Raw genomic sequence first — 19,059 nt, 5'->3', positions numbered from 1 at the left:
TTTGTATTCCAAATTTTATTGTATTAAGACACACTTGAATAACGCTATAAAGAAATATTTTACAGCCATAGAGATCAATACCTTTCCATGCGGAAATTAAAAAAAAAATTCACTGCTCAATAATATTATTGAGACAAGTGAAGAAAAGAGTACTTTCTTGTCTATCTGAAATGTTAATCTTTTTCAGTGCAAAACCAGCTATAAAATATTGAAACTCAATCTTGAAAAATAAAAAGTGGTCCAATTCAGCCATATTCTGGTCCTAAATTTCATCAAACAAATCATCACATACATTTCTTAGTAAAATACAGAGATCAAAGAAGTACTTGTGTACTTAAGATAGAAATTTCTAATGTATCATACCAAGTCACCAATAACCAAGCAGGTAACATTCCAATCAGAGATGATAAAGAAATTCGGCACAAAAGCCGCCTTTCATTTTATTTGTTTTCCTAGCTAAGAAGCTACACCAACTCAACGGTCGACATTCTGGTTTTCGTTGTAGATACGTGCTCTAGAATAATACCCCCCCAAGTACCTGTGATTTCATTCCTGTATTTCAGAAATCTGAGACCCACAACTGGCATGTTTCAGGAACCCGGAGCTGATGTGACCCTCTCTAGCATCAAGAGTCCTGTACATAGTACGACAGTGGGTGTTTTGAGCCTGGGCAGGCTGGCCTCAGCTGGTTTACACTCAGAGCAAAGCCTTCATGTGTTATTCCTGGCAAATACCCGGTCCCCCCGGAGGGTGAGGTGTTGCAGCTGGTACTGGAGCACTTCTGTGTCTGCAGGCTCCTTGATGTTCATTTTGTCTAGGTTGAGGTAGTCCAGGGATTTGGAGTGAGCCCTCTTCCCTTTCAGAAGACACAGAGGCAGGGGCCCATGCAGGGCCTTGTAAGGTTCGTAAGGTAAAGACTTAGTGCACTTGTCTCCTGAGCTGGGCATCCGCCTGCGTCTCCGCCCGTTGACAGCAGGAATCTCATAGGGCTGGTAGTACCGACTCCTGGTTTTGTACAGGCGGGAGCGGGCGAAGGCTGCATCCAGCTGCTTGGTGCGCAAGGCGGGCACGGCTTCCCCCTTGCCCTCCTCACCTGCAGTGCACTTCTGGGCTAACTTGAGGAGTTCCTCGCCTGTGGTGAAGCCGACCAAATAGTTGGAGTCCATGTGGAGGATCTGGTAGCCAGACACAGTCCGGCGCATGGGGGAGCAGGGCGTGCTGGAGCAGCGGGGCTTCTCAGCCTCTGCTTTCCCTGGGGGGCTGGACTCGGCCACAGGCAGAGTCAAGGTGGCCAGAGGACTTCGGGACTCGCCATTCACATCTACTTCCATTGTAGGCACCCGGCAGGCCACATACACCTACAAGGGAACAGACGGTGGTTAGAAACGGGGAGAAAGCATGGAATCTGGGGTGCCAGCTAAGATCACCTGGTAAGGTTCATGGAGGACTTGAAAAACAATGGGCCAACGACCATGAGACATTCCAAGTATCTATGGAAGAATTCTGCCCACTCTGCCTTCAAACACAGCAGGCATCTTGTTATGACTGAAACCCAACTACAATTGTTTGTAATCACAGTGTTTAAATAAAGAATTTAGTTAAAAAAAAATTGCAGGCAGGTCAAACCCAAGTCTTCTTAAGGAAGCAGCACTTCTAAGAGGATCAGAAGGAGAAGCAGATAAGAAACTCCCCAGCATGTCCTCAAACGCAGAACTTCCAGATAAAAAGGACCTGCCAAAAGTAAAGCAAACGGAAAACAGATCTTGACATTAAGCAAATAAAAATAAAAATGACCATCAAAAACCAAACTATTTCTAACTTAAAATAAAAAAATCACTAATATTTGTATTAACTAAACTGAAAGTGCTTCTCTAGGACTATAATTTCTTTCAGCTATGATTAAGGGAACATAATCAAAGACAAAACCTAATCAATTTCTGCAAAAAATCGGACTTATAAAAATAAATAAATAAAACAAAAAACAAAAGCAGGGATCAGAGAGATTGCACAGTTTTTGGGTGTTTGCCTTTCACACGGCCAACCCAGGAAGGACCTGGGTTCAATTTCTGGCATCCTATATATTCCCTTGAGCCTGACAGGAGCAATTTTTGAGTACAGAGCCAGATGTGGCCCTGAGTACAGCCCTGAGTAAGCCAGATGTGGCCCAAAACCAATGTGTGTGTGTGTGTGTGTGTGTGTGTGTTTATAATTTAAATTTAAAAGTTTAAAGAATTGAGGAGTCTTTCTGTTGGGGGCTCAAGGGATGGAGGACATGTCTGATGGAGATCTGGGCTTATACTCCTGGCTTTATGCTCAGGGATCCCTCCTGACAGTGCTTGGGGACCCTATGGTTGCCAAGGTCTGAACAAGCAAATATTCATTTCCTTAATGTCTTAACCCCTGTATTATCTCTCCAATTCGTTGAGAAGTGGTTAGGATGATCTCACAAACCTTATAAATGCTCACCCATCCATTTACCCACTGAATCGAATACAAACACTACACAGTTTTAAATTAATCCTAAATACAACAATCTAGATCATTTTCAGCACTGAACATTTATAAAATACCATGACTATTTTGACTGTCAGGAAATAAGTCACTAATGTGGCATTTAATTTATAATACCTAGAACGTTGCACTTCTGTATAATTAATAAAAGGCAGAAAAACTCACCATGAATGTTGACATTACAAATACCAAATTACAAGGTTCAAAAATTCTCCTAGACCAAATGTCCTGAAATTAATGAACAGGTTTCTAGGGAGCTGCAGGTAAGTCATAATTTAGAAAAGGAAACGCCACGGGAAAATGTGCAACAATGCCATTTCTGTCAAACTTCATTTCTACTAGAGTGTCAAGTAGAAGTACATACCTAGTTTTAAGCATCTCATACTACTAAGCAAACAAGGTCAGTGCAGTAGAGGCCATACAGATCCAGACACTTGCCTAGTTCTGCCATCACCACTTGAGCACAGAGCCAGAAGTAGCTCTTAGGTACCACCAGGTGTGGCCTCAAACAAAACAGACCCCCAATCTAAAATGAGGTGAAATAACACCTAATTATTTTTCAGTTTTATTGTGATGGTTCAGGTCACTTATTTATTATTGGGTAACTTTAAATTTTAAGGTGACATACCTTACCACCACAAACTCCTTTGCCTCCGCATTCCCCAACTACGCATTCCCCTTCTTGTTGGGCATTCTCAGTTCTACATAACTGAGAACTCTACAGAATAAAAGCCAGGACCAAGGGTTTTTCTCTCAATTGATCCTGTTTATTCCCTTGTTTTGTCTCTCCGTAGACTACAAATGCATAAAATTTCAGAATATTTATTCTTCTCATCTTCTATAGTCAGCATGACACCCTCGATGAATAAATAGCATGATTTCATCTTTAGTTAGAGCAACATCGTATTTCCTTTTGCCTATACTACAACTTCATTTCTCATTCATTCAGCTGCTACTGAACAATTGAGTAGTTTCTTATCCCAGGTACTGTACTGAGTACTACAATGAACATATAGATATGCACACAGCTTTTCAAATCAATGTTTTATATCATACTAGTTTTAAGATGAGAAACTTATTGATAGACTATTTAAACAAATCTAATGAGTTCTAATTGAAGCATTCCAAAAGTTTCTATATTCATTAAAATTCAGGTTAACTCCTAGAGATATACCCTAGGAACACACAAATACACACAAACACACACGCACATACACACACAATTCAAAAGTGCCTTACTCACACCTATATTCATTGCAGCACTATTTACAATAGCCAGACTCTGGAAACAACCAAGATGCCCTTCAACAAATGAATGGCTAAAGAAACTGTGGTACATATACACAATGGAATATTATGCAGCCATTAGGAGAGATGAAGTCATGAAATTTCCCTATACATGGATGGGCATGGAATCTATTATGCTGAGTAAAATAAGTCAGAGGGAGAGAGATAGACACAAAATAGTCTCAACTCATCTATGGATTTTAAGAAAAACAAAAGACTTTATTGTAATAATGCTCAGAGACAACAGAGATGAGGGCTGGAAGGACCAGGTCTCGATATGAAGCTCTCCACAAAGAGTAGTGAGTGTAGTTAGAGAAATGACTACATTGAGAACTATCCTAACAATGTGAATGAATGAGGGAAGTAGAATGCCTGTCTAGAATACAGGCAGGTGGTGGGGAAGGAGGGAGATAGGGGGTTAGTGGTGGGAATTTTTTCCTGGTGAAGAGGAGGTGTTCTTTTTATGACTGAAACCTAACTACAGTCATGTATATAACATGGTGCTTAAATAAAAATAAATAAAATAAAATTCAGGTTAATTCTTCCATCTGCATAGAACTTCCACCATTAATATATGTGTGTATGTGTATAAAACACAAACATGCAGAAATTACAAGATGCATTCTGTCTATAGTTCACATAACACAACTAAAAACTAATACCAAAATACCTGAGAGGAAACAATGCCAACGAATCAATGTAATTTCATTACTATGCTGAATCTTCAACCATGTCCAATGTTAATTCAACTGAAAGCTCTCTACCCCTCAACTCTTCTAGACTTAAAGTGGATGGCTTTATTCTATGCTAGAAGTGCAAAATTAAATTTACTTAGTATAATAAAATTCTTCACTGATAGGATGGGGGAAAAAATGTAGGTAAATACCAGCTACTTCGATTTGCACACAAATCCTTAAGGTTGCTTATCTGCTGAATTTCAAAGGGCCTTGCAAAAGTTGGTCAAATTTTTACTCTTAACCAATAAATGTTGGCCCTAAATCAAAAGATAAACTATTTCTTCCATTTCTCACTAATTCTGTAGCCTAGGAAAATCACAGAGGACAATTTTAAGGCCAGAAATATGTTTCTCTGGTATTTTATTCTAAAAGATTAAAAGAGAAAGGTCAGTAAAGCAAACAGAGCCTGGGCTCAGGAGGAAACAAGTCCACCCCAGACTGGCCACCACAACCAAGCAGTTTCACAGCATCCGCCTGCCTTCACTGATCCACTGAGTCTTAGGGGTTATTCCACAGACACAAACACCCCAGTCCTTCCTGCTTTCTCCTTTGGCAAATTCTACACTTTCCCAAACCTATGAGGTCACACCCATTCTGATCTGGGTCAAAATACAGAAACTTGAGTGCAAGCCATTACTGGTTGTCTCAGAAAGATAAAAGTGACTTAACAAGCTAAGAGTCTCCAAAGTCATAGTCCAGGGAAGCAGACAGCAGAGCTCACATAATCATAATCATCAATATAATCATCATAAGTATGTATCGACATAAAGTACATCTTTATGCAGGATGGCACCCACCCAGGAGTGGAGTATCTGGAATTGCTATTAAAGATGGCAGAATACAGCCTTCCCTTTCATTTTCCAGTATGAGACAGAAACAGGAAGGATGTACTAATGGTGAGGACGTAGAAATGTAGGAGACTAGCTAGAAGAGTGAACACTTTCTCACTAATAAAGGTAAATAACATAAAGGTCAAAAACTAATGTGCCCATGAATGAGGGAAGTAGGAAGCCTGTCTAGAGTACAGGCGGAGGTGGGGTGGGGAGGAGGGAGATTCAGGACGTTGATGATGGGAACGTTGCACTGGTGAAGGGGAGTGTTCTTTACATGACTGAAACCCAATTACAATCATATTTGAAATAAAGCTGTTTAAATAAAGATATAAAATAATTTTAAAAAATCTAAAAAAATATTGTAAGGAAAAAAAAACTAAAGTGCCCTTCAAGAGTGGACACTAATGTTTCATGACTACCACAGATGAAATTTCCTACAGTGATACAATAGAGCTCACTGATTTTGGGTAAACCATCCAACAAATTGTTCAGGCATCCTCCTGAGATAGTGGTTAAATACAAGATGATGTTTAGGAGCTCTAAAACCTTCACCTGAGCTGTCTGGTGCATCTTCCACCTGAGAGATAGTACAGTAGGTAAGGTGCTTGTTTTGCACATAGCTGGTCAAGTTCAGTCCCCAAACTTGCATAGTTTCCCTGAGTCCTGCCAGGAGTAATCCCTGAACACAGAGCCAAGAACCCTGAACACCACCAGGTATAACGGAGATCAAACTTAGATTGGTCAAATTTAAGGCAAGCACTTATCCACTGTACTATCTCTCCAACCTACGTTGCTTAGATTTTTAAATGGATTCTTCTTACATATGACATTGTCTTTCTAAAGCAAATCAATTTCATGATGCTAAGGAAGAACACTGAAAGCTGGGTTTCAGAAAACAGTATTTAGCTGGACAAAATGCTGAGTCAGCAGTAAACTCTGTAACATGACCCACAACAAAACTTTTTGACACCGTTTAATTTCTGAGAATGTCCTGACTGGGTATAATGCTGGAACAAAATCCTGAAGCTAGACACAAAATTAGCTTTCTCAGATTATCTTATCATTTATTTTTTACTAATGTTTCCATCAAGGGACCAGAATTTACATACTATTAACCATACTTTTCATGAATGCATCATTCCAACAGCAGAGTCCCCTATTCCCTCCATCAGTGTCCCAAGGACCCATCCCAAAACCCCACCCAAGGAAGCTCAATTTAAAGGTAGAACCTTCAGTTTACTCTAAATTTCCTTTTTATCTCACATATGGGAGATCTCTCTAATAGTAGAGGTGGTAACTCCTACACACATACAGTTAATGTCCTAGAATGCCACCAAATTGTAAAACAGTCGTTAAGTTGATATTTTTTTCAAAAACCGCATTATTTTACATGTAAATAAATTTGAAACTAATATGTATAATTCAGTGCTAATAATAATTTTGAAATTTATATAAAACAGATGAATCAAACAAATCTAAGTCAGTAAGAGTGAAGAGAATTAAGAAAAGTTTAAGGGGAAAGTCTGAATAGGCCAATACAAGTGTAAAAGTATGTTTTATTCTAAGAAAGGAAATATTGGCCTCATGTGAAAAAATATAGACACTGCTTAATGTATTATTAATAATAAAAACTTAGGGCTGGAGAGATAGCATGGAGGCAGGGTGTTTGCTTTGCATGCAGAAGGACAGTGGTTCGAATCCCAGCATACCATACGGTCTCCCGAGCCTGCCAGGATCAATATCTGAGCGTAGAGTCAGGAGTAACCCCTGAGCACTGTCAGGTGTAACCTAAAAACCAATAATAATAATAATAATAAAATAATAAAAACTTTAAATTAATAAAAATCTCTATAGATGTTAAATAAAATACTGAGACAAACTAATTTCTATTGAAAATGTGTATCTCTCTCAGTCAGAGGAGAGAGATAAAACACAAAATGGTCTCAGTCCTCTATGGGTTTTGAGAAAAATGAAAAACATTTGTGTAATGATTCTCAGAGACAAAATAGAGGACTGGAGGGTCCAGCTCCCGACATGAAGCTCATCACAGGGATCGGTTTAGTGCAATCACAGAAATAATTACACTGAGAACTATCATAACAAAATGTGACTGAATGAGGGAAGTAGAAAGCCTGTCTAGAGTACAGGCCAGTGTGGGGTGGGGAGGAAGGACAGTTGGGATATTGGTGATTTGGTGATGAGAATGTTGCACTGGTGAAGGGCTATATATATATGTGTGTGTGTGTGTGTGTGTGTGTGTGTGTGTGTGTGTGTGTGTGTGTGTGTGTGTGTGTGTGTGTGTGTGTATATATAAATCAAAAAAAAAAAGATAAGGCCTCCCAAAGCTTACCACAGGCTGTATACTTTACACTGACTGTATAGAAGAGGAGGTACAGTAAATGCTCCCCATATGCACCTCTGCCCAGGCCCTTTTGCCTGGTCTGTACTGTGAATGGGGGACAAGACAAAAAAAAAAAAAAGAAAATGTGTAAAATCCTCTAGCTAGCTTAGCGTAAACAAACCTTTCTTAGTCTACTTGAGGGCAACCAGAAGTACCATGAATGAGTGTCATACTCGATGTCAAATGCTGAGAAGTTAGTATTCTCTTTGTGTTTTGTTTGTCTTGTTTTTGTTTTTGGGCCACACCCGGTGACTCTCAGGGGTTACTCCTGGCTAAGCACTCAGATCACTCCTAGCTTGGGGAACCACATGGGACGCCAGGGGATAAAACCGAGGTCCGTCCTAAGCTAGTGCTGGCAAGGCAGACACCTTACTGCTTGTGCCACCACTCCCTCCCTAAGCATTCTCTCTTTTTTTTGTTTTTGTTTTTGTTTTGTTTTTTTGTTTTTGTTTTTGGGACACACCCAGCGGTGCTCAGGAGTTACTCCTGGCTGTCTGCTCAGAAATAGCTCCTGGCAGGCATGGGGGTGGGGGGGTGGGGGGGGGTGGGGGGGGACCATATGGGACACCGGGATTCGAACCAACCACCTTTGGTCCTGGATTGGCTGCTGGGAAGGCAAACGTCGCTGTTCTATCTCTCCGGGCCCGCCTCAAGCATTCTCTTTTAAAGAAGCTCCTTTAATGCTTTTTGCAAGACTGGTTGCAAGGCTGTGAATTCTCTAAGCTGTTGCCTGACTCTGAATCTCTGTATCATTCCTTCAAATCTGAGTAATCATCTAGCTGCATAGAGTATTCTTGGTAAAGTATTCATTTCATTGAGTTTTTGTACTATTTCCCTCCATATATGCTTGTCTCAGAAAGTCTCATTTGATAGATCCGCATTACATTTTATGGACTTTTCATGGAAGTTCCTTTTTTGATCTTGCTGCTTGCCGCTTTCAACATTGTGTTTCTATCTTTGGTTTTTATTATTTTGAGTGTAGCATGCCTTGAATTTATGTAAACTGTCCCAATAAAGAAGAGAAATATAGATAGTTGTTTTTACATCTAAAATTTAAGAGGTCAGAGAAAAGGGTAAAATTAAAGATTAAATAAAGATTGAACAATTCCAAAGTAAGCCTATCTTGATCTACCTACAAATTCATGCTGTAAAAAAATTCTTACTAAAAAGTATTGATCAGAATACTCAATAATAACAACTACAACTGGCAATGACCTGTTAGGCAATATATATTTCATGTTTTACATGAAAAACTACATTTGTGGCCATTATTTTTAATAAGCTCATATGAGATGCAGCATTTTGCTTCATATTCTAGAGTAAACCTTCTATAAACAAAAGCATGCTGGGGAGATAAACAATGACAAAGCACTTTCATAAATATTGCAGGTACGCTTCACAAATATTATTCCCACTAGACTAGAGCAATAAGAATAAACAGGAACCAAGAAATCAGACTTAAGACTGACTTCAGCACTGCAGAGCATTAAAAATAAGGGCCTAATGACACCCTACTTGTTTCCATTAATGCTTTCTCTATATCATGTAAAGCAAAAATAGCACAACTAGAAATAGAAAAAGTGTTACTCAAAGTGTTACAGAAAATGCAAAATTTCTGGAACAGAAGAGTCCAGAAAATATAACAATAACAACAAAAAAGCCCACTAACAATTGAACAATGATTTTATTTTAATAATGTCTATATTTAAGCACCATAGTTACAAACATGTTAGTAACTGGGTTTCAATCATAAAAAGTAAATAATACTTTTTTAACACTCAAGTTTTGAGAGGCCAAAGAGTTTGGTTTTGCATGTGGCAGACCCAGGTTTAATCTCCAGCACCACATAGGTTCCCTGAGCATGCCCAGTGTGATCCCTGAGCACAGTCAGTAGGAAACTCTGAGTACAGTCAGATGTGATCTAGCCACCCCACAAAGAAAAATTTGAAATACACTGGAAATAGACAAAGCATTTTAAATGCAACCTAAGGAGTTTCAGTGTTAAATCTGACTTCCCACATCCTCCAATCCAGTTAGTAACAATAATCTACATACAGGACAGATCAAAGACCTTGCAATGTTATTTCTTTGAAAAAGTCAAGGTTTTAAAACCAAAAAGACAAGGTGACAGTTCATAAAATCATAGACAAAATTTTAAAACCCTGGTCATAATATCTAGTTGTAAACTTTAGCCGAAATAGGGGACTAGAGATAGTACAGCAGGTAAGGCTCTTCCATGCACATGGCCAACCCAGATGTGGTCCCTTGTAAAATAAATTCCACCTTGTGAAATCATCCCACACATTGTATTTCTACCCCCAGGCAAACGGTTCTGAAGAAGCTGGGTAGCAGTGAAGAATTAATAAACCAAGCTAGTCTGAGAGCTACGAAGTCAGTCCACCTCATGGTATCTCTGAACAGGCCAAGCCAAAAACTGACTTTCTTTATTAACTAATATCAATTCACCAGGAAGGGGAAGGTGGAGGGTGAGATAAAAGTAGTACTATCCAGTGGCCTTCTACATATGAAAGGAAGCGGTTTAAGGAAAGAGGAAGTTGGGGAATGCCTTGTTTTGGGTTAATATCTGAGTGTCATCTTATAATTCCACCCTTTCTTTTCAAAACAAAATAAAAAATGTTTAGAAAGGCTACAAAAAAATGTTGTTCTACTATTCTCCAGCAGAGGCAGAAAACTCAGATCAGAATTTGTAAAAGTGGTTGTTATTTTTCAATAGGCATTGTAAAAGTTGGCTATAAAAGCATCAAAGGTTAGATTGTGAATGCAACATTCTGAAAATAATTGGCTTTTTCCAAATCTTTTGTCTATACATATCACAAAACCTTTTCATAGACTTCTCTGTGTATAAACATTAGAACATTTCTATTTCTGCAGATACACTTAATTTGAAAATTCTTAAACATTCTTGCACCAAGCACTGTAATACAAGTCTAGAACATCCGAGTTCCTTTTCATGAACTTCTTCTCTAAACAAAATCCTAAGAACATTTCTGCAGATATTTATAGTTTGAAAATAAATTTGCTAAAACATTCTTATAATGAGCACTGTAATAAGAGTCTATTGTATCCAAGTTCCTTTTCCATCGAAAACTTCTGTGAACAAAGATATTACAACATTTTTTCAAACATAAATCTGAGAATAAATTGGTACATAACACACAATCAGGCAGCGCAGCAGTTGAGAAACATTCACTAGGACACTTGAGAACTATTAAAAATCTAACATAATGCATCTACCCCAGAACTGTGCAAATTAATAATAAACCTCTAAAGTTGAACACAAATTTTTCTGATTGCAGTGGGGAATAGAACAAACAGTAGCTATAAAATCTATACAGGTAGAACACACAGTTTAACCAGCAATATGGTGACCAATGCAAATCATCAAGAGATGTACCTAGAAGAAAGTTGCAAAAGATTCTGAAAGCAACTTCTCCTCAGTTGGGTCTCTTCAGCTGGAATTGAATCCTTCATCTTCTGTAGTAGTCTGCTGAGGTCATGTGGGATGTAAAGGCCTTTGATTCCTGGGCTGGAATCTGGGTAGAGGAACCCACTCAGATATTGGTCCTGCTGTTGGTCCCCCTCAAATGGGGCTTTCTCTTTGGCTTCTACCCCCGTCAGTGACCTCAATAAGCTTCTTCAGGTTTGGGGGCCAAAGTCCTTGCACAAAGCACCTTTGGTAGAAAAAAGGTAGTGGGCACAGACTTCTGGGACACTGCTCAGAGACTTCAGCTCTCTCTTCTTCACTGCCTGCTTCTGTCCCACCTGAGAGGGACCCTGTTACATTCAAAATTGGGACCCTGTGCACCGATGTTCCAGTGACAGGCACTGTACACTCAGTCCAGTTCAAGGAGGGTGACATAGTAATTATCTACCAGAGACTCAAATAACTTACCATCATTGGGGTCTTCTCAAGTCTTTGGGTCACTGTTCAAGCACCAGTTGTAAAATAAAATCCACGAGTTGTGACAACCCCCCACAAGCTTATTTCTACCCATAGGTGGATGGGTTTGAAGCAGGTAGGGTAGCCATGAAGGATTAATAAACCTAGCCAGTTAGAGGAGAGGTATGGAGTCAGTCTGCACCTCATGGTGTCTTCACACATGCCAAGCCAAAAACTGACCTTTCATTATCAAACCATTACCAGTTCACCAGGAGGGGAAAGGTCAAGAGAGACAAAAGTACCTATCCAACAGGGTTTTTACAATATCAAAGGAGGATTTAAAGAAAGAGGTAGTTGGAGAATGCCTTTGTTTTGGGTTAATAGCTGGGTATCATTTTATAGTCCCTGGCACCCCATATGGTCTTTCAAGCCCACCAGTTATAATCCCTGAGCAAGGAACCAAAGTAAGCCCTGTGCACTTCTGGGTATTGCTCACCCCACAAAAATAAAACCACTCTTGCCAAAATTGAGCAAATACGTATTTCCAAAGCACATCACAACTTGGAGGACCCCCATGAAATCTGCTCAGCCCAGAGGACTAAGAGGCCCACTCTCTATGATTAGCCTAAAGGGCAATATTTTGAAAACAGAACCTAGATGCCTTTGCTCCCTGGACTCGATAACTGGTAAGCGTCACCTCAACTGCACACTGAATTTTTTGAGAGGTGTTGCATTTGAGAAAATTTTTAAAGCAGTCTTATCAAAACTGTCACTCTCAGTATCAAAAGTAAAAAAGAAAAAAGAACACTCCATATGCTTAAACTGTTTTTAGCCACATACAGAGACAATCTTCACAAGAAAACAGAACTTTCTAAATGCACAGAAAATGGCACCATCCAGGGTGCACAAGCAGAGATGCCTCAAATGGACCATTCTGTGTACCATAAAATGAGCCTCTTACTAATTGAGTGATACAACCACCTCATTTAATGCAGAAGCAGCTTGGAGCTCCCTTCCCAGGGTCTCTCCCATAGATAGCAGACACTGACTTTATGGATATACACATTTTGCCTAGGCACCAGGCTGATGGGAGTGAGATTTTCCCAGGCCCCATCATGTGCTCCTTCAGCTTCACCAGTCAACATATGTCCACAGACTAGGTCATATCCCTGGGGGTTTCCAAAACCCCTGACATTTCACTTATCTCAGATTTGCAGTTAACTATACTGGTTTAACTCGTCTGGCCTCTGAATTTTTTTCCCGAGATTCCCTGAGTGGATGATGTAGACAGGTGTGGGAACTCGTGACTTCACTGCCATCAAATTTCTTTCTGTTTTGATCAGTAATTATAGTCCTAGTGATGGATATCATTTTTGGCTGCTCCCAACTGCAACCGACCTAGCCCTCAGGCCTTCCATGCTCCCATTTCAAATTCAATGCGAGCTTAAAAAAATATCTGCTAGCCCAACAACATGTTACAACGAGCTGTAAAATATAAGTGAGTCTGTGAAGGAAAGCTAGGTGCCCTTCATCTGCACACACAGCAGTATAGCTATTTTTACTTCTTGGAAGCCTTCATTAAGGGCAGCCACTTTGGAAAACAGCTTGTTAAAAGAAATAAATGCTTATTAAACAACCCACTGCCCTACTTCCTAGGTATGTGCCTCAGGAGAAACATACATTGATAAAAATACTTGAATGCAAATGAACATTGATAACAGCTTTACCTATAATCACAAAAAAACTGAAAACAATCCCCAGGCCCATCAATAGAAGATTGGAAACAGAAACTGTGATCCAGCCACACAATGGAGAATCACTAAATAATGAAAAGGAACAACCAGGGTTATATTAAGTGAAAGATGCAGACAGAAAATGTGACATGCAAGTGACCGTTTCTATGATGCTCTAAAAGAGGCAAAACTTGGGGGTTAAATCTCAATGTTTATCAAGGCGTGTGGGGGTCAGAAAGAGGACACATGACAATGGAGCACAGAGGATTTGGGGGAGTGATTAAAGTATTCTATATTTAAAAAACAGAATAATAATTAAGTGTTCAATTTATTTGACAACTGAAAAATTTTGCCCCAATGGATCAATTGCATCACCTAAGAGTGAATTATGTTGTGTATAAAATTATACTGTATTAAATCTGACTTTGAAAATAAAAATAGTCACACATTTCCAAATTTCTTGTGGTACTAAAATGTTTTAATTCTTTAAGTTATACTGTAACAGAATCCAAAGGAATCTTAATGATCATCCAGTCCGTTTGAATATCTTCAATAACTGGCTAATCTAGTACTTCACATGTAACCTTCTGTACTGCTGCCAGAATGTCCTTTATTTTCATATTCACAATTAACTATATGCATATCCATATACAGAAACAAGTCTCCTTCCTTCTCTCTCTCCCTCCCAACTCCCTCTCCTCTTTCACAGTGGCAGGTTACTCTGACTCTGCTTCTCTGCTTTTTTTAAATTGGATTAGCTCAAGAGTTGGATTCTCAATGCCTGCTACATGGGCTAAGCAAAGTCACAGCCCATCAGTTCACTGTGTCCCGGACACCATCATAGCCTGGGGGTCTCTGGAGCAAAGCAGTGGGGCATCGATGGGCCCCTGCGAGTCTGTGGGCCCCATATAGAAAGGCCTGCATCCCTGGTAAACATATGGTGGCACCAAAACTACTGGATGGGACCACCAGATGGGCTTCCCCCAATTAATGCCACAACAAAAATGTATCAACACCACAACCAAGCCTCTGTGAGCACCATAAAAACAACAGGAGCCAAGAGGGAAAGCTATAAATTAAACAGAGGGGCCAGAGTGTTAGTGCAGTGGGGAGAAAGAGCCATGCACACAGGCAATCTGCATCAATCCCCCTATCCCCAAATAGTACTCCAAGCATTCCAGAAGTGATCCCTGAGCACAGAGCCAGGAATAACCCCCTGAGTACCATTGGGTACGGCCCCCCAAAAACAAACCAAAAATAAACAACAAAACCACAACAATGGTGATACATGAAATAACTGACCTCTATGACCTTGGCTTAATATCATCTAACAGGACTTTATACCTTGAACCCTCTTGCTTGGTTCCACAAAACCAAGAACTCTGGTAAGGTCTCCCCTTTTCCAGAATTTTCTGATGCAGTTTTGGGCCCAAGATGTAGTGGACAGTTCAGGGCACATGGCTAGAATGCATGCTCAATGCCCTGGATTCAGTTTGCGGCATCACGACCCACCATCTCTGCCATGCGTAGACCCAAAGAAACCTTCTGAACACACGGTGATAATAATCCTGGTCCATATAGCACCCCAGGTCAGGGCCTCACGTCTAAAAATACAGAAAAATCACTTGCAAACCTGGGGTACAACAGCAAAAAAAAGTGAGGGTGGGAGAAACAAGCTCCAAGGAGAATTCTGGTCCTGTGCCCCTAGCCCAGCCCACAGTCAGGTAGTGAGTCTGACACATCCAGAAGTATGGAAACTCAAATGCCAAGCTCTTACAATAAAGTTTTGTCTCACAAAAGAAAGTGTATTTGCCTAAGCCCACCAAGCTTAATTCATGTGGCCAAAAGGTTCCTTTTAGTGGCTAGAGAGGTAGTCCAGGATACTTGGCATGCATGCAGCCAACCTGAATTCCATCCCTGTTACCCCAGAGGGTCTCCCAAACCCACCAGGAGTAATTCTTGAACACAGAGTCAGGAGTGAACCCCGAGCACTGCCAGCTGTGGCCCCATAACAAATAAAGAGAAAAAAATAAGTATTTCTTCCTCCATCACGCCTTTGAGCTTTTTGGCTGCTGACAGCTGCTACAGCAATCATTTATCCTGAAGTAATAATTCCCAACAATTAAGACCACCAGCATTACGTAATTTTAGCAAGGATGGGCTTGGCCAGAGCATGACTAGTGCTTTTTAGTGCACTTGAGAGCTAACAAAGATCATCACTGAGGCTTCTTTCTTTCCTTCTGCCTTTGGCAGAGATTGAACCCAAAACCTCTCCTACACACGGCCAGGCCCTCTCCCACCCAGCCCTTCGATGAAACTTTCTGTCCGCTCTAATGATGTGGAGCTGCACACACACTCTGCCAGCACAATCACACAGGTGAAATGCTGGACAAAGCACTGATGTCTCTCTCTAGTACTTTAAATTCATCATACAAGGAAAGTCATGTCCCATTTTCAGTGAACCTCAGGGAGCCCCATCATAAGATGGGACAGGCTCCTCCTTCCGGGGTTCCGTTATTCATTCTTCTTGTGCACTAATACTGAAATAGAGCTTTTTGCAAATTATTGTGCAAGCTTTGGAACTTCTCATCTTTTACTGACATTGAGCTCTTTAGCTCTCTAATCTGAAATATTATTTCACAAATCTCCTTTCTATGGGGCTAACGCAATAGTATAGCAGAGAGGGTGCTTGCTTTGTACACTACTAACTAGGGTTTAATCCCTGACATCTCATAAGAACCATGAACCTCAAGCCCACCAGAAGTGTAGAGTCAGGAATTAGCCTTGAGCATTACCAGGGAAGCCCAAAAATCTAAACCAGAAACAAAAATATCCTTTATCAGATATGAACTACCACCCCCAATCTACCCAGCCAAAAAGCAAACTATTTTTAATACCGTTAATTTCTTTATTTAAGTATCATGGTTACAAAAATGTTCATAGTTGGGCTTCAGTCATCAAATATACACCTCCCTTCACCAGTGTCACTTTCCCACCACCAATGCTCTGATTTCCCTCCCTCCCATCCCCTGCCAGTCTTCAGAAAAGGCATTCTATTTCTCTCTCACTATCATTGTCATGGTAGTTTGAGCAAAAAAACATTTTAACTATAAAAAATGCTACCATTTGTAACAATCAGTTGAATTCTCCCCTGAAATCAGAAAAAGAATAAAAACCAGCAATACAATGTAATTAAAGCACACACATTACTTGCAATATACTGATATTTTACATTCATGTTTATGCAGTTCTTAAAAACACATTACAATATTCCGTTCATATAAGCGGTTAACAAACAGAAAAGGCAACATATAACTCACCAGACTAAATCCCAGAAGATGTCACTGTACAACTTCCAATGAGTCCCCAGGGAACACAGGCATAATAATTTCTCTGCTCTACGCCAGATCCTAAACACAAAACATAAAAATAAACCTTTCATTTAACGAATAGCACAATTTAGAAAGCAATTATACCAATTCTAACTGCAAAACAGGATGAAGCTAACAGAAGGTACCAACACCAAACACAGGTTATATACGATAAAATATTCATTCATTTAATTCAAGAAATTTGGAGTTTGCATAGCTCAATAAAATCTCAAACACTGGATCATGACAGCTAGATTTTGCTGCTTATATGCTTCTTGGTCTCTAAAAGGTGCTAACTGGGTTAAAGAAAGGGACAAGAAAAAGCAGGTACTTCTTTGGTCCATCAATCTCATTTTATTGATTCATTTAGCAGGAATTCCCAGTAAAACAGTTCTGTACTAGGGTGAAAGGAACAAGCCCAGTCTTTATCAGGCTAAGAATTCTGCCTCTTGACCTGGCACATGAAGCAGCAATCTTGAAAATGAAGACAACACCAGGCTCCTCATACAGCTGTCCTGGGGCTCCAAGGAGAAGAGGTATAGATAAGTGTATTTTGCTAGCTGCAAAGTCCTTTACAGATGTGAGATGCTACTATTGCATAGTTAATTGCTGCCATCTTTTTATTTTAGCCAGAAAAAAAGCAAGAGTTGTTTTGTTGTTTTTTTTTTAATAAAAAAAATTTCATAAAACTACTCTGGGGCCAAAGATAAGAAGATACTAAAAAACACATTAGAAAAAAACAAAGAAATAATTTAAAAAAGACTTGATACTTGAAGCTTGTAGCAGTTTTCCTAGCTTCTCTAGGCTGGGGAAAAATGTAAGAGAATCTATCTTTAGCCCCTCCCTCCCTAGGCTAATTGTACTCACTTAGCTAACTCCCCAAAGTCCTTCCCATCAGTAAGGCACTTCTGGGGGTTGAATTTTCTGTTGCTATGTTCAAAGAGGAGGTGCAGAGGGGCACAGCCTCAACCTCTGAGTTCATTCATTTCAGTTACAAAAAGGAAATGCTCCCAAAGAGGAAGCACTGTAGCACTTTCCTTACCTGCACAAAGGGATCCCAAGGCAAAGACTAATGCTCAGTGGCACATATCTACATCCCTAACTCAAGGATTACTGCAGGAGCTAATAATGATGAAAAGCTGTCATCACTCCAAGAAGTTGGCAGGCTCCAGCCTAGGAATTTTGTTAGACTGAAATGACATTCTTTCCTTTCATTTTGCCATAGAATATTCTCTAATTGAACAACCAAAAAGAAAAATAACAAAAACAAAAACAAAAAAAAAAGGCAAAACTTGGTTCTGTTCTACCACTAAATGCCTCTGATATGAATAAAAAGTAAATTTTTAATGCCCCCCCCCAAATTCCTTACACCAGTTGTACAAAAGAATCCAACATAAATTTGATTGTGGACTTGGTATACAATTAAATTTCTTACTTAGGGGCTGGAGAGATAGCACAGCAGTAGGGCGTTAACCTTGCATATGGCCAACCGGCATCCCATATGATCCATATGAGCATTGCTGGGTGTGGCCCAAAGGCCAATTAATCAATCAATAAAGTTTTAACAAAATTTTTCTTATTTGGATAAATGAATCTTTAATGAGGAAATTAAAAAAAAATCTTTTACACCTTTAAATGTATATCCCTTAATCTTTCTATTTGTGGAAGCTATTATTCCCATTTTAAAGTGAAACTATCAGAAAGAGTGTAGAAAAATTAACCTTAATCCTGCTGACTCCAAAGATACTTCCTGTTTTATACACGGGGTAACCTCTGCTCAGTGAGATAAGGTAGGATGTGTCACTTTTATAAAATAACCATGTTCCTAAAAAATGAATATTCAAATATTCATTTCTACCTAGCGGGATATTATTTCAAATATTTGGGGTAACACTTCATTAAACTTTCAGTCTTGCTTGTGAAATGGCTAGTAATATCCAATTTGAATAGTATTAGGAGTTTGGGGCCAGAATGACAGCAGACCTTGCATGCAGCCAAACCCAGGTTCAATCCTTAACACTACATATGGTCCTCCAAGCCCCACCACCAGGGGTGATCCCTGAGCATAGAGCCAGAAATAAGCCCTGAGTATTGCCAGATATGGCACCTAAGTCAAATAAAAACAAAGTATTCAGAGTCTAAGCAACAAAGCAGAAAAGCAAAAAGAAAATGTAAGCTCTTGCTCCTACAAGTATGCAAGATTTTTTTAAACCATAAATCTTGAGGAAGGAAAAACATCAGCCAACACTTTACAGTTCTACTGTTGGGTGCCAAATATAGTTAAA

The 19,059-nt window shown here is 39.6% G+C and overlaps 1 protein-coding gene and 1 non-coding gene across 2 annotated transcripts; one reads left to right on the top strand and one right to left on the bottom strand.

The window, feature by feature from the left end:
* Window positions 1-525: 525 nt before the first annotated feature.
* On the bottom strand, window positions 526-17,278 carry MACIR (macrophage immunometabolism regulator). The gene is made up of 3 exons (XM_049769160.1): window positions 17,229-17,278; window positions 16,724-16,813; window positions 526-1,358 (listed from the first exon to the last, which is right to left on the bottom strand). Exon 3 carries the CDS (start codon window positions 1,329-1,331, stop codon window positions 711-713), a length of 621 nt encoding a protein of 206 aa, XP_049625117.1. The 5' UTR covers window positions 1,332-1,358; window positions 16,724-16,813; window positions 17,229-17,278; the 3' UTR covers window positions 526-710.
* Window positions 7,702-7,833, top strand: LOC126002640 (small nucleolar RNA SNORA51). The gene has a single exon (XR_007493322.1). It is a non-coding gene; the product is annotated as a small nucleolar RNA SNORA51 (small nucleolar RNA).
* Window positions 17,279-19,059: the final 1,781 nt, after the last annotated feature.

Source organism: Suncus etruscus, chromosome 2 (assembly GCF_024139225.1).
Source record: "Suncus etruscus isolate mSunEtr1 chromosome 2, mSunEtr1.pri.cur, whole genome shotgun sequence".
In the NCBI taxonomy this organism is placed as follows: domain Eukaryota; kingdom Metazoa; phylum Chordata; class Mammalia; order Eulipotyphla; family Soricidae; genus Suncus; species Suncus etruscus.
The sequence above is the reverse complement of the archived record's forward strand: the minus strand, read 5'-3'. Positions and strand labels throughout refer to the sequence as shown.